Genomic DNA, 20468 nt, shown 5'->3' on the forward strand with positions numbered 1-20468 from the left:
CTCCAAAATTAGCACTACATTATTATATTCATGTAGTGGCATTTAATTATCTATTGCTTAGTTTTATATTCTCCTTTTTTCTAAGCACTCAGGGTGGTTTATGTAGAAAGCCTTTTATTTTTTATCCCTGTAAAACAGTTCCAGAAGGTTGCTTGGGTTAACTGCCAGCCGGCAATTTTCCAGGCTGAGGATGGGCTTGAAGTTGAATAACACCACTAGTAGCAAAATTAATTCAAACTTCCTGTCAAAAGATGACCCTCTCAAAAGAAGGGATTTATGAACCGGGTCATGAACAAATCACATTCAAATGATCTCAAAACTCAGGAGGTATGGACCTTTCTTGCAGCCTTATTCTTGGGTTGGTGTGGTCGAAAGAAGTTGGGGCTGCAGGTATCAGAACTCTCAACTAGCTAGATGGGAATTACAGAGGCGGTGATTCTGGATCTCTGCTTTCAGAAAGAAGATGTCACTGAGTTCCCTCTCCTTGGGCTGAAACTGGTAGTCAGCTAAACATTTACCCCACTGCTTATGTGGACCTGGATACTAAGTGGAGTCAGTCAGGTTTTGGATGTTAAGATATCCAATAAATTGTAGAGTTCTAAGCTAGACTACCAAATTAGAGGCCATGGAAACTATGGAAATCCAATTCAAATAAAGGACATTTTAAATAATCTTTAATTCCATTGAAGAAATGGAGTTGATTTTCCTTCACTTATATCTGACCATTATTTAAGCCATACCCTTTAGCAGCAAGAGATGCAGCCTCATGCTATTCAGATTGTTTTGGATCCAACTCTAGTGTTCTTAGGCATGGCAACTAAGGCTGATGCAGACAAGAGCACAAAACAGGTGATTGTCAGTTCCTCCCCTAGCTATTTAGTTTTAACTGTGATTGGATTGCAGTCTAAATCACAAGCATATTCCTGGGGGAGGGGAATCCTCCTCCACCACTTTTTTATGCATGCTATTTTAAATGCGCGCGCATCTCTTGCTGTTGTTATGAACCCGTCTTGCAAAAGGTGTTTTGCTTTAGCTGTCAAACTTATAACGGCCTCCCTTCTCTACCTTCCTCCTGTTTTCCTCCTGTTGCCCATTGATGGTGCATTGGCACACAGCGGCTGCTCGGAATCTGCAGCGACTCCATGTGGTCGTGAGGGGGAATACCTCTCGCTTTCTCTTTTATGCAAGCGCGGGTGTCTCTCCCTGCCTGCCTGCTCCTCCTCACAAAAGACTTGGACGAATTCCTTTCTCCGGGTTTTCAAGCCATCTTTTAAAAATCCATCCCGCTCTCTCGCGTTGAAAACGAGCTGTATCGGGAAGCGAGAGGCGGGAGACAGGAGGAAGCTTGCAGGGAGCAGGAAAAAGAGGGACGGAAGGAGCGATTAGGGAAGCAACCGATAAACGGCAGCGAAGGTGGCCGGGGACGCGGCGCAGCGGTCGTTTTCCAAAAGCGAAAGGATTCAGACGGCGAAGAAGATCACCATGGGGGATAGCGCGTCTTGCCGTTAGCAAGTGAAGGGATTGGGAGAGGAGAAGGCGGCAGAAGCAGCCCCTGATCCCGCAACCGGGTTGCAAAGAGCACGGAGACCGGAGCTCGCGGCTTGAAAGGGTGGCTATTGGGCTGGGAAGGGAGAAACGGCGACATCCACACAGAGTGTGACGCCCCAGGTTTTGGTCATGCCCTTCGCCAAGAGGATCGTGAAGCCCCAGAGGCTGTGTCGGCGGCAGCATATTGCCTCGGTGTTAGACGAGAACTCCGGCTTCGAGCTTCCTCAGCCGGGAAGCTACCGAGAAGAACCCGGGGAGGCGATGGACGAACCGGAGGAAGAGGTTCCGGCTGGGCTGGCTGCCGCGCTGACCGCCGAAGGGAAGGAGAACCAGGAGGCGGCGGCGCTGATGCTTTTGGATCTGTGCTCAGTCAGCAATGTTGCTCTCTCGCGGATCCTCCGGCAGCTCTCCGATGTGGCCAAGCACGCCTGCACCCTCTTCCAAGAAATCGAGAGCGAGATCCAGCTCACTCACCGCAGGGTCCAAGCGCTGCACAGCCGGATTGGCGGCGTCCAAAGCATTTTACACAGTTTGGATCCGAAGCAGGAGGCAGTGCGTAAGTGGAAGACGCCTTCCTCTCCCTTCCTTCCCCTTGAGGCGACCTCGGCGCTGGCTTACCTTAACCTTCGCTCTCTTTCGTATGGCTCTTAAGGGGAATAGGGCGCCAGGGAGGCAATCTGTGGATGGCTCTTGGCTTTCTTTTTTCCTTCAATTTTTCGGAGTGGGGAGAGGAAGCGAGATTTGCTCTGATGGGTGTGATGCTGGTGCCAAGTGAGGGAGCAAAAGGGGCCGCGGAAGATAAAATGGTGCTGCTTGGGCATCTCGGGGAGGTGTGGCCCTGAATCCCTGAACGCGGCTATTCCCGATATCTCCCCCCGCCGCCGCCCTTCTTTTTGCAGGAAAAGGATGCAGCTTCGGCGGACAAAAGTTTTCCCCTCTGCGGGAAGTGTAGATGGGACAGATTCGCCGACGTGGGGGGTAAACGAAGTAGAAGGTTCTGGGGCCGAGATGCGGAAACTTGATTGGGATGTGCACGCGCTTTTGATTTGAACGACCCATTTCTGTCAAAAGGGCTTTAGGGTTGTTTTGGTTTCCCGAGTGATTGCCAGAGAAAACTCGGTGAGCGGCATGAAGATGAACCGCGGTTCGCCTTTCAGGCTTCCCGCAACCCCTCTCCCACCTGCCTCGAGTCCGCATCCTCGAGCTCTCGGGTCCACTCGGGAAGAAGAACGAGTGGTTTCCCCCGTGGAAAACTGCGCGGCGATGCGCGGGAGACGCCTAACGTGCTGGGAGGGGATCAGTCGTTGATCTCATGCGGAAGAAGGTGAAGCGTGGGGGGCGGGGAGAGGAGACAGGAGTCCCCGACTACAGCTGCAGGAAAAGGAACGGGGGGGGGGGGCATCGGGGACAACCTGCCTTCCGCCACCCAAGACTTACGGCGATCTGCCTGACCCATTTTTCCTCGGCTGAGACTGGTGAGTGGGCACTTAGTGCATGCGTGAGAGAGGCGTGCGGCGCAAGAAGGGGGTCCGCCCCCTCCCTCCTCTGAACCGACAAGGTGACCATTCTGCAGTGATAACAGACGAGCCTCCGTGGTGTGCCGCTTCACAGAAAAAAGGGGTGGGGATAGTGTAAACTGAGGATAGTGAAGCATCTAAAAGAGGGCGCGGGGAAAGAAGGAAAGCGTTTTAGCGCAGATTTTCCTAGCCTCTACCTGCAAATGTGCTGGGATTCCTAAACCCAAACCAGCACGCCCAGTCTCTGGAGGACATTGAGTTCCCCAGCCCTTTTTGGTGGCCACTGTAAGTCGCATTGTAAGTGGTCATCCGCCACTCATCTAGTCCATTACGGAATTCTGCACTGCTTTAAATGGGACCAGTAGGATATAATCTGAAGGGATATGCAGTATTCAAAAACAGACTATAAATAAGCAAATAAATGTTAGCTTTGGTTGGGAAAATGTCAGATGGATGGGCAGGACTGGATGGCTAGAATCTATAGATCACACACTCAGGAGTATAATATAAAAAATATTTAGGTTGTCTTAATTTCAGAGTCTGCTTTCCTATTGGTGAGGGGAGGCACCAGTTTGAGGAAGGATGGAAGGGTTTTCCTCTTCAGCAATATCAGCCTTCCCTAACATAATGTTTCTGGATATAAAAGAAAGGAACATGATTTTATTAGTTGGAGAATAGGAAAATTATTGGCCAACACATTTAGAAGCATTAGATTGGGGAAGTAATATTTGGGGTTTCATGGATATGTCCTTCTTGCATGTAGTTCTCTCTCTTTGGTTTCTCAATGAAGGATGTTTATCCATCAGATCTACACCCCCCAAGTTTATCCTTTGAAATTCTCAACTAATTTATGGTTAGTAGTCACCTAGAACAGATCATCCACTGATTTGGGATGACTGACTATTGCTTAAACGAGTAAACACTGAGATTGGAATAGTCTTTATGAAGCTAGTGTTCTTCAGATATATCAAACCACATCTTTCAGTATTTTTAGCCAACTGGAGTTACAGTCTAGCATATTTGAAAAATGGGGAAAACTAGATTAGAACCTCAAGCTCTGTGGTTGAATTCTAGATTAAAAAAGCATTACAAATAACAATGTTGGATCTATGAACTTTATGGTATTTCCCATCTTAGTCTTTGATTGTATTTATGTAAAACAAGCCATTATGATTCTCTACCTGCTTACTTTCCTTGTCTCCTTTCAAAGAATTTGGTCCTTTGAGTGCCATAAATATATAGTAAAGGTATTAAATATTTTCTGCTGAAAGTATCTACCATGTCTGCAAAACCACAAAGGGAATTATTACTATACCTGTTCGTTATGGAAGGAGCTGTGATTCAGTAATAGAGGATTTGCTTCTCAGGTTAATTAGTTCTTGACATTTCTGAGAAGCAGGTTTGGTTCATTTCTACAATTTCTAGAAATACTGCCTCTCTGACCTGGAAAAGGTGAATTTTATTTATTCCTCACATTTGTAGAGGTGCATATCTTATAAAAGGTGACTGTCTTATCTGGCATGTGGCTGTTTATGCAAATATCTAGATTTGGATACTAAAGTTATCTTTTTGGTGATTTAACTATGTGATTCAAAAGGCATATTCTGAAGACATGAGATGTGGTGAACTTGGTAAGTGGTTTTAGGCTACTTAGCATCTGGATGATAGGTAGGTTGGAAATCCCACATGTGTTATTTGTTTATTTTATTATAAAGCTTACAACAGCAAGCATTCTATAAACTAACACCATGGAGAAAATGTGGGACATAGACACATTAAACTCAATTTCAGGAAGAATTTGACAGCAGTTTTTAATGGAAAGTTTATATTTAAAGATGGAATGAATAATCCAGTGTGATGTTGTAGTGAAGATCTATATTAGGAAGGCCTTGGTTCAAGTCCAACTTCAACTACAGTATTTCTCTGGGTAATTTTGCACCCATCTTATTTTCAGCTCAAAAGATTACCAAAGTGTTAAAAAAAGATTGGAGGAAAAAGTGCTATGCATGCTATCTTGAATTCCTTAAGGAAAGGTGGAATACAAATCTAACAATGGCCTGAAAGTTAACATCTGCCGGAAAGGACCATTTTGAAGATCCCTTGATCTCAGAGGCCTATCTTTTTTAGATGCATAGAAGGCTCTTCTTAGTATTGTCGTCTTTGATTTATTTATTCTTACACCCGTCATTTCTCCAAACATTTTAATCTTCCTCATAACATGTTCAATGTTCTCTAGCAGGTTTTGCACAATCAGTACCAAATCATTGGCAAATGCACATAATTTGTAATTATGCAATTTAATTTGTAATCCTTTTGCTCTGTTATCCTGTCTAATATCTCTATTTAACAGTTCCAATACTAGAATAAATAATAAAGGGGATAAAGGACACTCCTGTCTTGTTCCCTTCTGGATTTCACATGGTTTTGTAAAGTCTCCATTCACCATGATTCAAGCTTTCTGGAGTGTATAGATCAGGGGTGTCAAACTTGCAACATCATGTGATGTGTAGTGACGTGTCACAACTTTTTTCCATTGCCGGCAATGGGGTGGGTATGACGCACCCGCCCATGGGCCAACAGTTTGACACCGCTGGTATAGATGGACTTCAAACCCTGTATAAAGCCCAATACAAAATTCATCTTTTCCACTACTTTAAACATAGAGGCCCAGTTCAAGTTGTCAAAAGCTTTTTCTGCATCCAGAAAAACTAATGCAACCTGTTTGTCGCTACATTGTTGTAAATATTCAATTATATTCAGAATTACTCTTACATTATCTTTTAGTTGTCTTTTAGGAAAGAAACCACACTGGTCTTCATCTATATAATTCTATAAAATTGTTTAAAGTCTTTCAGCTAAAATAGATGTAAAGAGTTTATAGTCATTATTAAGGAGAGAAATTGACCTATAGTTCTTCATGGAAGTTAAATCTAATCCATCTTTGGGTATTAAAGAAATGTAGGCATCCTTCCAAGAGTCTAGTGTAAGGTTCCCTTGTAAGATAGAATTCATTAAGTCCTTCATTGAAGGCAAACGAGGTCCAGGCAGAAGAAGAACATCGTGGCTTCAAAATCTAAGGGACTGGTTTGGACAAAACTCAGCAGCACTTTTTCGTGCGACTGCTGATAAAAACAGGATCGCCAACATGATTGCCAACGTCCGATAACAGATGTGGCACAAAAAGAAGAAGAAGTCCTTCATTGGAAGAAGTAGTTTTTATAGAATCCACTCAGTAGGCCTCTGGTTCCAGAGCTTTGCATTTTAATTGCTTCTATTATTTCAAAAGTTGTTGTTGGACTATTCAAAATTTGCTTGTAGTTTTCCGATAGTTTAGGAAGATTTTTAGTTGTTACATATTCCTCCATAGTATCTAAAGATATTTCTTGTTCTTTGTATAAATTGGTATAATAATTCCAAAAAAGTCTTTGAATGTTTTTGTTATTCATATAGATTTTATTCCCCTCTTGAAGCTTGGTTATCATCTTCTTTTCTATTTTCTTAATTTGTATGCCAGCCATCTCTTTTGTTTATTTGCATGTTCAAAAAAGTGTTGTTTTGTATATTTAAGTTCCTTTTCAACATCTGAGTCAATCAAGAAATTTGTTGTTGCAATAATTTTAGTTGATTAAGTATATTAGGAACTTCTGGTAAATTCTGGAGTTCCCTCTCCTTCAATTTAATTTCTTGTAGCAGATTTTGGATTTTTTGGTCCATCTTCCTCTTAATTGCTATAGTGTATTGTATAAAATGTCCTCATATTACAACCTTATCCCAAACTGTTGTCAAATTGGTTCATTACCTAAATTATTATTAAAATAGTCTTGAAGTACAATCTGTGGTCTCTACAAAACAGACTCATTTAATCTCTATTTAAAAGACTGAAGACCAAATTTAAGATGTAAAGACATTGGATTATGGTCAGAAAAAGGTTTTGGAAGAATAATAGCTTTAGTTGTTTTGTGAAGCAGATTTTTGTATCCAAATCATATCAATTCTAGAAAAGGATTTGTGTCTCTCTGAAAAGAAGATAAAGTCTTTTGTTAGTCCATCTTTACACCTCCAAACATCGATCAGGCCTAAAGTATCAGCTCAAAAAAAGTTTGGGCAGTTTCTCTTGTGTTTCTTTAATTCCTTTATCAGATGATCTATCCAGTTGTGGGGTTATATCCCATTGTCGTTTCCAATTACACACCAATACTGAAAAGAAGAACAAGTGTTCAGACAGATGTTTAAAAAAAACGTAGCTTTTTCTTGATGTGGAGTGTATAATCCCACCACAATAGATTTTATTCCCTGTAATTCAATTTGCACAATTATATACCTGCGTTGGTCATCAGCAAACAGTAAATGTGGATGTAGTTGGAATTTTATATACAAAACTACCTCATTACTTTTTTTTCTTTGAGTTAGCAGAAATAAATTCCAGACCCAAGATGTTATTTGTTAAATACTTTTTATCAGTTTCTTTAATATGAGTTTCCTGCAAACATACTATATCATGGTTCACTTTTTTCAAATAATGAAATAACTTTTTTTCTCTTTTGTGCGGAATTTGCCCCATTGACATTCCATGTCAAAATCTTCATCTGTTATGAAGAGGAAGTTCCAGGAATTCCAGCTGAGGCTCCCATCTCCACTGCCTGTCCTTGATAAATATCAACCTCTTTTTGTCCTTTTCTTTCTGATCTTTATCTTTTGAAAAATAGTGTAGTTCCAATCCATGTTTTTCCAAAAATCTTGTGCCTTAAGGACTGAATTTAGTCTATACCATTGATTTCTAAAGGTAAAGATAACCCCTTCCAGCTTATCCCAGCAAAAGAGAATATTATTTTGTTTCAGGAGATCTGTCAAGAAAAAATATTCTTTATGTTTCCTTAATATTGTAATTGGAATTTCTCTGAATATTTGCACTTCTTTTCCAGAAATGTTAAATCTCTGGTGGTAATGTTTCTGAATTACTTGCTCTCTAATAGATTTTCTTATAAATTGGGTCATAACATCTCTTAGCAGTTGTCTTCTGGTCGCATACACTGAATTTATTCTGTAAATCTTGTCTATTTCTTTAGAGAAGTCTGCTTTCTCATCATTAAACCTTTTAATCATTTCTGTTTCAATTACATCACTTAAATTGCGGATCTGCTCAGGAATTCCTCTGAGGCGCAGAAAAACTTTCTTCTGTTTCAAATCCAATTACAGTAAATTTTGGTTAAGAAGGTCTAATCTTGTGTCTGACTCATCCATTCTAATCTGTATATTTTTAACATCTTCTTTGGTTTGTTTTAACTCTGATACTAATAATTCAATTTGTTTATCAGATTTTTTATTCGTCTCTTTTATTGTTTCTTGTAGCATCTTCTTCTTCTTCTTGTGCCATATCCATTATCGGATGTTGGCGATCCTGTTTTTATCAGCAACCGCACAAAAAAGTGCTGCTGAGTTTTGTCCAAACCAGTCCCTTCGATTTTGAAGCCATGATGTTCTTCATCTGCCTGGACCTCGTTTGCCTTCAATCTTTCCCTGGAGGATTAAATGGAGTATGCCGCATTTTTTTGGGTGTCGCATGACATGTCCGAAATATTCTAATTTTCGTTTTTTAATTGTTTTGATGATTTCCCTTAGCTTTCCCAGGCAGCTTATCACCTCCTCATTTCTGATCTTGTCAACCCAGATTATACGTAACAGCCTGTAAATCCACATTTCTCTTGTAGCATAGCAAACCAATTCTCAAATACTTCCATAAGGAGTTTGGTGCTGGGCTCTTCCGAGTCACATTTTAATTCTTTCTATTTCTTCTTAGGAAGCATTTTTGCAAATATCCTCTCTTATAACCAGTTGCTGGCAGCAGAAAAGCAGGAAAAAATACACCATTTTCTTCAGATAAGGAGTTCCAAAAGCAAAACTAAGCAGCTGGTAAAAAAATAATGTTGATATACAAACTCACAGAGTAAAAAAAAAGAAGAGGTTTCTAAGCTTTTAACATAGAAAGCCGAGAATTGTACGCAGAATGCAGAAGAAATAGAATAAAGATATAAAGTCTTTTCAAATTGATAATATATACAGTTTTTTGTAGAAGTTCAATATAATTAACAGTAACTCATTTTCTCAGCAATCTTAAAAAAACCCCTGTCTTTTCCATATGGAATGATTAATTATTTGAACCGGAGGAGTATCTAAATTCCAGCCCACAGCCAACAAAAACCATTGCAAAGTGTGAAGTTAAAACAGAGGCGTCTTTGACATTGGCTAGGTGGACATGATGTCAATCCTCTTCTTTGGCAAACTTACAAGGGAGAAGAAATTTGCTGAATATTCATCCCCCCCCCCCCAGCCAAGGAATGTCCAAGAAACTTCAGGGCAATTCCATGCCACTCCTTTTCTAATCCAGGATTGAAGTAGCTACAGAGACCTGCTCTGTAGCTATCAAACCAGCCGTTTGTCTAGCAGAACAAAGATATGTGCTGCTAGTTCAGATCACCATACTGGGTGGAGTCCAAACCATGATGCTTTTTGATCAAATAAGTACTAAGATCATTGTCTGGAAGCCAACTGATTGCCCTTCAGACTTGAGCCCTTGAGACCATTTTGTTTCAACTTGCATAGTTCTGAGTACTAGTTATAATCTAAAATATCTGGTGAGCACAAAATTAAAAAAAAAAAACACCTACGTAGACCATGTGCTGCTTCAAACCTCCATAAACACACATTTTTGCTGAACTTGCTGCAACATAATGTGCACTTATATTTCCAAAAGCTGCTGAGAAATAATGTTTTTAATTAATGCTACAAATTTAGCATGTGTAGACACTCATTTTGTAGGGAAAAAAGTGTTGTTTATTAATCCATTAGATTGCCTTGCAGTTGTGAAGACAGTTGGTGCTGTGACATCCCTAATTGCAGCACAGCAAGGATGCTTGTGAAGCTGAGATGTGCTATAGCTGGGCTTTCCCCCTCATTCTGAAAATAGATTTAATCAGAAATAATTAACTCCATCCCTGCAAAAGAGAAACAACATGACAATGAATCTACATGGCACAGAATCAAGAGTTGGAAAGGACCATTGAATTCAACATACTGTTTAATGTGAGAATCCAAATTAAAGCTTTGGAGTCTGACCTTGGTTGTTTGCTTGCAGACATTTCATTACCTGACTAGGTAACATCTTCAGGGCTGGAAGAGAGCAGGGTTTTTCTCTCTGTTTATATTTGGTGACTTGCTCTGTCAATGTTGCTGGGAATGTGGTTTTCACCTTGGTAGTTCTTTGATTAGGCTGTTTTATACTGCTAATTTGCTAACAATACTTGATTGGTTATCTGAGTATTGATTGCTGGTAGGAAGTGTTCTGGTCTTTTATTTCCTTTTCAGTTTTTCATTCTTTCTTTTGAATGTAAATGTTGTTTATCTCTATATAAACAATATATTTACGATAGACTTGTGTTTCTAATTTACCTATTTTCCTCTGTTGATGAGGAGATCCAGGAAAAGGAGTGTGTTGTTGTTTTTTTCCTTTGAATTTTCTTCCTTTGAAAATGTTGTTGATTGTTTTCTGTAACTTCTCTAATTGTTACTTTTTTATTATGACAAAGATGTTACCTATATACTGGATCCATAATTTTGGTTGGGAGTGTTCTATTTTCTAGATGCTGCATTATGTCTCTGCTATAAGTACTGAGAATGGTGTACTTACTCTCCTGCTGTCATTAACTCTCAATAAAAATTCCTTTTGAAACAATGCAGGTTTCAAGAGTTCTGCTTTCTTGAGAGAACTAATTGAGGGCGGGTCCTTACAACATGTAAAGGCCTGTTGTCATACATAAAAACAAAACTTCATAGTCTTTTTGAACTGTATCCATCAGACCCAAAAGGAATATTTCTGATTTTAATTGCATATTAGTTTTTTTAAATCTTCTGAATTAATAAATGTATTTGAATCCCAAGTTGTTTATTTTTTTTCATGCCCACCAAGCTTGATAAAAAGTCCTTCTTTTTGTTTTCATTTCCAGCATACTTTTGAAGTACGTTTATACATTTTAGACAATTATCTGGTGGTAAATATCAATGGTGCATCATTTTATCATTTTATTTAATACGACATCAATTTCAATCCTTTCATCCACATATTCTCCCATTATTCTATTTATATATTGTACCCAAAGTTTTTAGCCTATATGATCACATATTATTTCACTTATTCATCTTTTATTTCAAATTTCAATAATAGTTTGTACATTTTAGCAATAACATATAATATAATAAATATAATATAATACTATATCAATTTCCATCTTACCATATTCAAAACCAAAAGCCCTTTTATTTACTTTGAATCTTTTTAATAGTTGTACATGGACATTTATATCCTCCTGATATCAGATTGAAATCCCTCTCTGGGGATGGAGTAAAATTGTGAATTTTTAATATTGTATGTTGCCCAGAATCACTGTATGTGAGTTGGGAGGCTGCATAAATTTGTTAAATAAATAAATAAGAATTTCAAAATATCACCTTAGGTTAATCATTTATGCTTGGTTATAATTTCTATAATACACTTTGTGTCATGATATCATAAAGGCATGTTCAGATACAACCTAAGTTTATATGTACAGTATTCCATACTCTCAATATGGCTTGTCTAATAAAATGATTTTTGAAATCTACATTAACCTTAACTTTGTTATACCATAAATAGTCATGCCACCCAAACATTAAGTCATGCTCTTCTAGTTCCAATAATCTATTTTTCAGCTCCAGCCATTCCTTCATCGAAACTAAACAAACTGCAGAATATAATGTCAAATCAGATAGACCTAACCCTCTTCTCTCTTGAATGTCTTGTAACACCCTATATTTAACTCACCTTGCCACACAAATTTAGTCTTTCTGCCATTATTTAAACAGTACATCTGTTATCAAAATAAAAATAACATTCTAGGGAAAACATTCACCTTAATCACAGAAATTCTTCCCAGCAGTAACAATTGTACTTATTCATCTTGACATATCTTTTAAATCTTCATTCTGTATCCTTACATAATTAATTTGAAACAACATACTCAACAGCTGTTTCTTTCATTTGGTGATTCAAATATGTCAAATTAACACTCAAGTATTTTACACAGTATATAGAATAACAAGGTTGGAAGGGACCTTGGAGGTTTTTTAGTCCAACCCATGCTCAAGCAGGAGACAAATAGTTGTCCAGTTTCTTCTTGAAAACTCTAGTGATGGCCCACAACTTCTTGAAGCAAGCTGTTCCACTGATTAATTGTTGTCACTATCAGGAAATTTCTCTTTAGTTCTAGGTTGGAGCCCTCTTTAATGATCTTACTTAGTTACTTCTTGTCCTACCCTCAGGTGCTTTGGAGAGTAGGTCAGCCCCCTTTTCTTTATGACACTCTCTATATTTCATTTCTGATGCAAGCAGGAGTTATTTATGTATTAATTTGTTTTTTCTGAAAAATGTTTACTGCTAGAAAAGTTGATGTTACATTGAATCTGCAATATGTTTTTCTCAATAGATCAGCATTTACTTTTCCATTCTCTCCATGCTTTACAGAAGTATATTCAATTTGACTTGAAATAACAGTAGTTTGGATAAGATAAAGGACCTTTGTGGCCTTCACTTAGTGAAAAGTTGAAGAATGCAATCCCATAAATGGAAACAAAGGCATTAATTGCCCTCAGGATCTAGCTAAGCCTTTCTCTGGCTGTCATTCCAAGATGGAATAAGTATAATATATTTGTAGGATACTACATAGAACAGGATTAGCATATTCTGATGGTGCTGTAGCTTGGGTTTTAAGCCTGCATAGTTCATGTTGTTTATGGTTTATTTGTGGGAATGGATAATCTAGCTCCATCTAGCCTAAATTATTTTTCACCAATGGAAGAAACACCTGTTGAGTATCTCTCTCTATTGATGTTTTCTGACTGATCTAGCAGGATGTTATCAGGAGAGGGGCATGTTAATGCAAATAAAATAATACTGACCAAATCAGTTCAGATCAAACAGTGTAACGTAAATAAGATAAAATCTGTACTTCACTGTGGATAGATTGTTTTATTTGTATACAATGATCATCAGTAAATTATACAACAGAGAAATGATAATTTTATACATTGGCCTGATTTGAAGAATACTCAAAGTCATGTATGAATTATTTTCCTTGCTTCCTGAATGCTACTATGGATCTCCTTCTACCCCAAAATAACAATCTCCTGGGTTAGATTAGGTTGATAGAGATTATAATATAGAACATGAATCATCTAAAACATAGTCTGATTTATTTAGTTCTGCTTATCATGTCGAATGAACATATGACTGTGATTTGTCAAATGTGCTTTATTGTTTAACATATTGTATTCCCTGGTCAATTGTAGGTTATACAGGAAAAATGGTATTGCCTCTCTTAGTGTAGTTGTCTTTTCTCTTCCAAAATTCTGTGCTTAAAATTATTTTTATTTATAATTTTAATAACAGTTTAGTCAACTTACAACTCACCTATAGCCAAAGGGCCAGTCTGGTCTAGTGGTTAAGGCACCAGGCTAGAAACCAGGAAACTTTGAGTTCTAACCCCACTTCAGGCATGAAAACCAGCTGGGTGATTTTGGGCCAGTCACTCTCAATTCATCTCACAGAGTAGTTGTGGAGAAAATAGAGGAAGAAGGAGTAGTATGTTTACCACCTTGAGTTATTTATAAAAATAATGGGATAAAAAAAATCTTTAAAAAGAGAATCTCAGGGTGAGGTTTATCATAAACATTAAACCGGTAATTAAAAAAATTAAATCACTAGAATCCTATAGATGATAATTAAGCAAAATTAAAAACAATGGTAAAACATTGTTTATAGAATAAGAGCAATATAACAATCAGCAAGTACATAATTGTGAGAAAGAACAATACTGAGAGTCAAGTGGCAGAAAATAGTACAGTATAGTAAATTAAAGTGTTTTGAGAAGTTTAAAAAAAGGGTTTTACTTGGCACATCAAATGAAAAGAATACCATAGATGCCAAGTAGACATCTCTAGAGAGGTTATTATTCTGCAACTAGTTTTTGTTTTGGAACTGTTAGCCCAATGTTCCACTGACCTAAAAAGAGTCATGTTGAATCAGGCAGGAGGTTTGTCTAATCCAGTATTTGGCTCCTATACTCATCTATTTACAGTATTTCTATCCTGCTTCAGTCCCAAAGTACTCTGGTGTTTGTACAAATACAAACAAAGAACATTATAAAATCAACAATACATCCTTATAGACTTTAGATAGGTCCTCAGAAAACTCATACTACTACAATCCTACTACTTGCACGTATTAACAATTAGCATGTAATTATTTAGTGCTTCTGCTTCTAATTGTTGGAATATTCCATCTTTCCCTTTATCCTGCAGGAATAGTATTACTCCCCATTAAACCTGGGTGGCAAATCTTTCTCCCCAGTTTTGCTTCCCATTCACTCATTTTTCTGCAAATGTTCATGCTGTAAAGCTGATCTGAACACTAGTTTATCTAGGCCAGTGCTGGCGAACCTATGGCATGGGTGCCAGAGGCGGCACTCAGAGCCCTCTCTGTGGGCATGCACGCCGTCGCCCCAATCCTAGGCCTTCAGCTGGGTTTTATAAAACCTTTTTGCTTTAGGCCTCTGCTGCCGTGTACAAAAAATAAAAAATCAACCAGTCAATTTCAACTTCTCGCGGAAAAAAAAAGATCTTGCAAAGTTGGAATTGATTGATTGAACTTTTTAGTCCCATCCAGTCTGCCATTACCACTGCAGCCACACCCACCCAATGGGCACGCCCAGCCAATGGGCCACACCCAGCCAATGGGCCACACTCACCCAGCACCCGATGATGCATAAGTGGGTTTTGGGTTGCAGTTTGGGCACTCAGTCTCTAAAAGGTTCGCCATCATTGATCTAGGCTCTTTGTTCCACTATCCTACAGGTAGTCCTTGACTTATGACCACAACTGGGACCAAAATTTCCACTGTTAAGCAAGACAAATGTTAAGTGATCTGTACCCAATGTTACAACCTTTTTTTGCAATGTCTGTTAAGTGAATCACTGAAGCTAAGTGAATCACACAGTTTTTAAGCAAATCCAGCTTCCCCCATTGACTTTGCTTGTTGGAAGCTGGCTGGGAAGGTCACTAATGGTGATCACGTGACCCCAAGATGCTGCAACCATTGTAAATACATGCCAGTTGCCAAGCACCTGAATTCTGATCCCATGACTATATGGATGCTGTGATGGTTGTAACTGTGAGTATCAGTTATGACACTTTTTTCAGTGCTATTATAACTTTAAGCAGTCACTAAACAAATGATTGTAAGTCAAGAACTACCTGTACAATAAATCAAGAGTTAAAGGCCTGAATGCAGGTTCAAGGAACTAAGATGAAGGTAGAATAGGCTGCTGAGCTCCATATATAGAAAAAAACTCAGATTAGTTCCAAACTGGGCATAATAAATCTTTTTAAAACCAGTTTATTTCCTGTCTTCTAACAGTGCTGTACTTCATTTGTTTGTAGCAACAGCACGTGAGTTTAAAAAGCTGAAGCTTGCCAATTATAAAATGTGGCAGTTAGCAATAAAAATAAATTGCTGCACAAAAATTAGACTGAAAACCATGCAGAAAATTTTTGCAATATAATATAAACATTTATGGGTCCTGTGTGTTTGTGCAATCTGATAGATAAGCTTAGTTGATTTTCTTATTTTAATCATTAACTTCTTTAGGTATTGATTCTATATATATTGGCTGATAGGATAAAATAACAAAATATTAATTGGTGTAATCAGATTTTTTAATGTTTTCCATGCACAGACACAGACTGTTGCTCTAATGTCTTATGTTCTTTTTTAGAACTAGTATGATGCATTTGGAGAATGTGCTCGTTTCATATTGACTTGCTTCTGATTGTGCATTTAAGTTCTATATGAAAAGCTATACAGTAGAGCAGGGGTGAACAAACTTTTGGGATACTTTTGGTTGCACAGAGCCATGATGGGGCCACAACACACCAGTGGGAAAGAGAGATTTGAAGGGAACTTTGAATATTTTCATCGTATTTGTTTTTTTGTTTTTGTTTTTACCAAGGATGTGCTTATTTTGGAAGACAAACTTCAGTTTTCATTAGTTGCACATCATAGAATAACTATTTTCAGCAGTCTTATTTAGATGGGGCTCCAAGAGCTACAAAAAGGAGAGTTGAGTCTATGTATAGTCCTGGAACTACATGGTGTTCCCTCCTGCTATAGAGAGATTAAGTATTATCACTATGAATTTCTGTTTTCTGTTTTGCTTTTTACACGCAAATATGTAAATAAGTCAGCGAAACTTTCTGCAGTGCAAAAGCCACAAAATGAATGCTAGAAGCTTTGGCAAGTACACATATCCCGTTCATCTCAGTGCAATCTGAAAAGCACAAGTTTGCACTATATAATTTTGCTGATTTGTTGTATTTTTAGCATGAATAATTTGAAATCCTTTGCATTGTATTCTGGAAAAGAAAGAAAATCAGACATGCAGCTCACAATGTATGGCTTATTGTCCTTTTGTGATGGTCACTCTTTCTATCACTATTCAGTCCTCTGGATCTCTCTCTCTCTGTCTCTCTCATCTATCTATCATGTCTCTCTCCATCTTCATCTTTGCTTGCTCCACCTGTGCCAACTACAACTCCATGTTTGGGCAAATCAGCACAGATTTCTTCAATTTCTAACAGTGTCTGCCAATCCCTGACTCAGCTTTTGACCTAGAGGTAGAGGAGCTGATCTTGTGATACATTGGGAAGCCAGGCCTGCAATTCACCCAGTTCCAGATGACCACCCAAAGAGTGGAAGCAACAGTTGGGCCAGCTTGAGCTGCCAGACCACCCTGGATTAGATTTTGTTATTGCATTTTTCTAGGCAGGCCTATATGTAGTTACACAGCCTCATTTTCTTAAGTACTTACATTCAAAACGTATCATTTTCTCCTTTAAAAGTGCTGATTCTAAATAAATATAATTTATTTAGTTATTATGGCATTGTGATTTTTAAATAGCATCACATTTATTGTTTTAATCTAGAAGCTATTTATCTGTGTCTCTCTGTGTTTCTTATAATCTCTCCCCTCCTCTCCTCTCCTCTCCTCTCCTCCATATAGCTCACTGGCATGAATACTTTAGAGATAAGTCATGCATGAAAGATGAAGATTTAAATGTTTAATTTTGGGGGCAATTACTTTAAAGTAGTAGTCCCTTTCTTCCTTGAGGTCTAATGCAATCTGTGTGTAAGGGTGTGTAATCAAGACAAAATCAAAAGCAATGTTTACCCTTCCCCCCCCCCACAATGAAGTGTGATCTGAGGTAATGTACTCTATCCTTGATATTTTATAACTCTGGACTGTATTGGAATACACTAAATTAGACAATCCATGTGGATTGCATACTATTCAGTATAAATACCCCAAATGTCTCAGGAAATGAATGATTAAAAATAAAGCACTTGGTCAAATAATCTGGGAAGTAATTATTTGTTCAAAAGAAAATATTTGGTCTTTAGAATTAGGTAATTTTGTGAAATATCTATATTCAAGCAGGCAGAATACCTGTCATTTAAACTGGTTTGTGCAATGTTATGGAAAGGACATTCCATCTTAGCACTGTCAAGCTTCCTTTTCATTCATTTTTACATCAAGAAAGAAAAAAGCAAATACCAGTCTCCAGTATCTTTATTTCTGTATAGTCCAGGGGTAGGCAACCTTGGCTCTTTTATGACTCATGGACTTCAATTCCCAGAATTCCTGAGCCAGCATCGCTCAGCTTGGAAGCCTCTTCCTTTCCCCTCAGCATGGCTGGCTCAGGAATTCTGGGAGTTGAAGTCCACGAGTCCTAAAAGAGCCAAGGTTGCCTACCCCTGGTATAGTCTATTGCCTTCTAAATTGACCCTATGATCTTCCTTAGAAAATAAAGATGAATGGCAGCTACAATACAGTGTGCAAAATTGAGCTGGCTCACCCAGGTAGAAGCAAAACATTATGGAATATGAATGCAATAGCTATATTTCTTTCTTCTCTCCAGTTTGCAGCCCTAATATTTAGGGTTGATAAGTACTTTATGGTGTAGTTTATGTGGAGGAAGACATTCTATAGCAAGAATACATCACACATTTTGTTGTGCTAGAAGAGCTGAGACCAATTGGTTCTAAAGCCCTAGCCATCATAGTCAGAAGTATATGGGCGCTGAAGTCTAACAAGTCAGGATCTATCTAATTACTGCTGGAGGATGAAACTGGAGGATGAAAAAGCAAACATTTTGTGAAATTTTGTTTTTGGTGTTAACTATTTGGTTCCTAGAATATACAGTATATTGCCAATTCTCACATAAGCTTTTGCATCATACAGTGATAGAATTGACTGGTCACTTCCAACCCCTGTTTTCTCCGCATAACTTGGGAATATGTTTTTCACAATTTCCAACCAGCAAAACTCAGATGATGGAGTGTAATATACAAATCACCAGGAATCTGATGATCTTTCTGAGTCTTAAAATAATTGCGGATTGAATCTCACATAATTTGGGGGGTGCTAATATTAAGCATCTTCCAGTGCTTAAATTTTGCTTTGGCTGGTTAAATCTTGTTATATGAGTGAACATCTTCTATTGTTGCTAGTTTTTGACAGCCAACTGCAATTTCATAAATTTCAAAGCAGTATAGTGTAATTCTTATACTAATGAAATGATTAAGTTCTGTTTTGAGAAAGTATTTGACTATCACTTTTCCATTATAAATGTAGTCCCCTTTTCTGAGATGGCTTATGCTTACCTTCTCTCCATATTTGTTTTAGTCTCTGGGACTGAAAAAAATCTCTGCAATATTTACATCTTCCTTGTCTTGAGAGAACTGACTAATTTCACTAAACCAGAGTAACTAAACTGCCATTTAGTTAGTGGAAATATCTCCCCCATGGCTTTGAATAATGTTGAGAATAGAGTGGGTGTAGTTGTTTAATAATCTCTGAGTATTATTTCCGGAATGGGGATGGGTTGAGAGAAATAAGCCAGCCCACACAACTTCTACATGCTAAAATGCATAGTGATTTCTCCATTGTTCCACATACATGCTGAAAGTGCCTGGAGGTGGAACATTTTTCAACTATATGTTGTGTTACAAGATAAGGAATCTAAACTAAAACCTCTGGATGTGTTTTGGTATGAAGTTAGAAAACAGAATGACATCCCTGAAGATTTATTAATTTTATATTTGAAATATTTTTAAGGCTTAAATATTACATCAAAATCAGCAAAAGATGTTGCATTGTTTATATATATATATATATATATATATATATATATATATATATATATATATATAACTGCTATTGTATTTGTAGAATAGTTTATTAAAAATGGATGAGAGGTAAGATTCTGACCTAATTGTAGACCTCCCCTTTTGCTGTAGACAATTCCTGACAGTGAAATTGTGGGGTCAACTGATCTTAGATATGCCATTTGAGGGACCTGCTTAGCCAGTGTTTCTTCTACTGAGTCTGTTCTCTGAGTCACTGAATTTATAAAATATTCTTTTAATGAACAGCTAGCAAGCAAAATGACAGTTTCAAATATAGTCTATTTCCAGCAATGCTCTGTTTCTAACCACCCATTTCTCCAAGAAGTAGTCTAACAAAATAGTTCAATGTATTGGCTGGATAGATAAGTATTTTGTACAGCTAGAAGGGGATGGAGAGCAGGAATAACTATAGCAGTTTGTCTTCTGGGGAATGGGTATTTTGTGATTGACTGCTTTTTTTCCTGTGTTGGAAGCATGAGGTGCTTCTGTGGTGAAAGGATCAGCTGGTGAAATCACCATTGCCCAGGGAATGCCGGATTGGGGCTCCTTTCATATCTTGTCAAGTTGCCCACTGAAGTGGTACCAATCTATCTACTCATGATCACTTGCTTTCAAACTGCTGGATTGGCAGGAACTGGAGCGAGTGATGGGAGCTCATCCAATCACATGGCAGCAACTGGGTTTCGAACACGAGCCTACTGATTGTCAGCCCAGCATCCTAACCATGTGTGAGCCACCACGCTCCTCTATTGACCATGCTTATTCTACAACAGACTCTGTCCCAAACACACTTGGAGACCTCTGCCTTAATGCTTTTAATTGTATCTGTCTCATCACTTTAGACTGGGCATGTCAAACTGCCAGCCCGCAGGGCGGCTGCATCATGCCTAAACCATGCCCACCCCATTGCCGGCAATGGGGAAAAAGTCACGATACATTGCGCGACATGACATCGTAACTTTGACATGCCTGCTTTAGACCAAGTCTGAAAGTTGTACCTTATATAATATACAAATTAGTTACTGGAATGTAGATTTTTACAATTCTTCATTCTACCAAAGAACTGTTAAAGC

General features: G+C 38.2%; 1 protein-coding gene across 3 annotated transcripts in view; it reads left to right on the top strand.

Moving 5' to 3' along the window:
- The first annotated feature begins 250 nt into the window (after positions 1-250).
- The window catches only part of NHS (NHS actin remodeling regulator), a 348337-nt gene continuing 328119 nt past the window's right edge, over positions 251-20468 (top strand). Inside the window, exon 1 of one of the 3 annotated variants that reach the window (XM_039332103.1) lies at positions 251-2104. In XM_039332103.1, coding sequence (XP_039188037.1) covers positions 1678-2104 — 427 coding nt within the window. In that variant the 5' untranslated portion in view covers positions 251-1677. The remainder of the gene's footprint in view (positions 2105-20468) is intronic. The other 2 variants (XM_039332102.1, XM_039332101.1) reach the window with 2 other exon arrangements.

This window comes from Crotalus tigris, unplaced genomic scaffold (assembly GCF_016545835.1).
Source record: "Crotalus tigris isolate CLP2741 ecotype Arizona unplaced genomic scaffold, ASM1654583v1 scf7180000024447.884657, whole genome shotgun sequence".
NCBI lineage: Eukaryota > Metazoa > Chordata > Lepidosauria > Squamata > Viperidae > Crotalus > Crotalus tigris.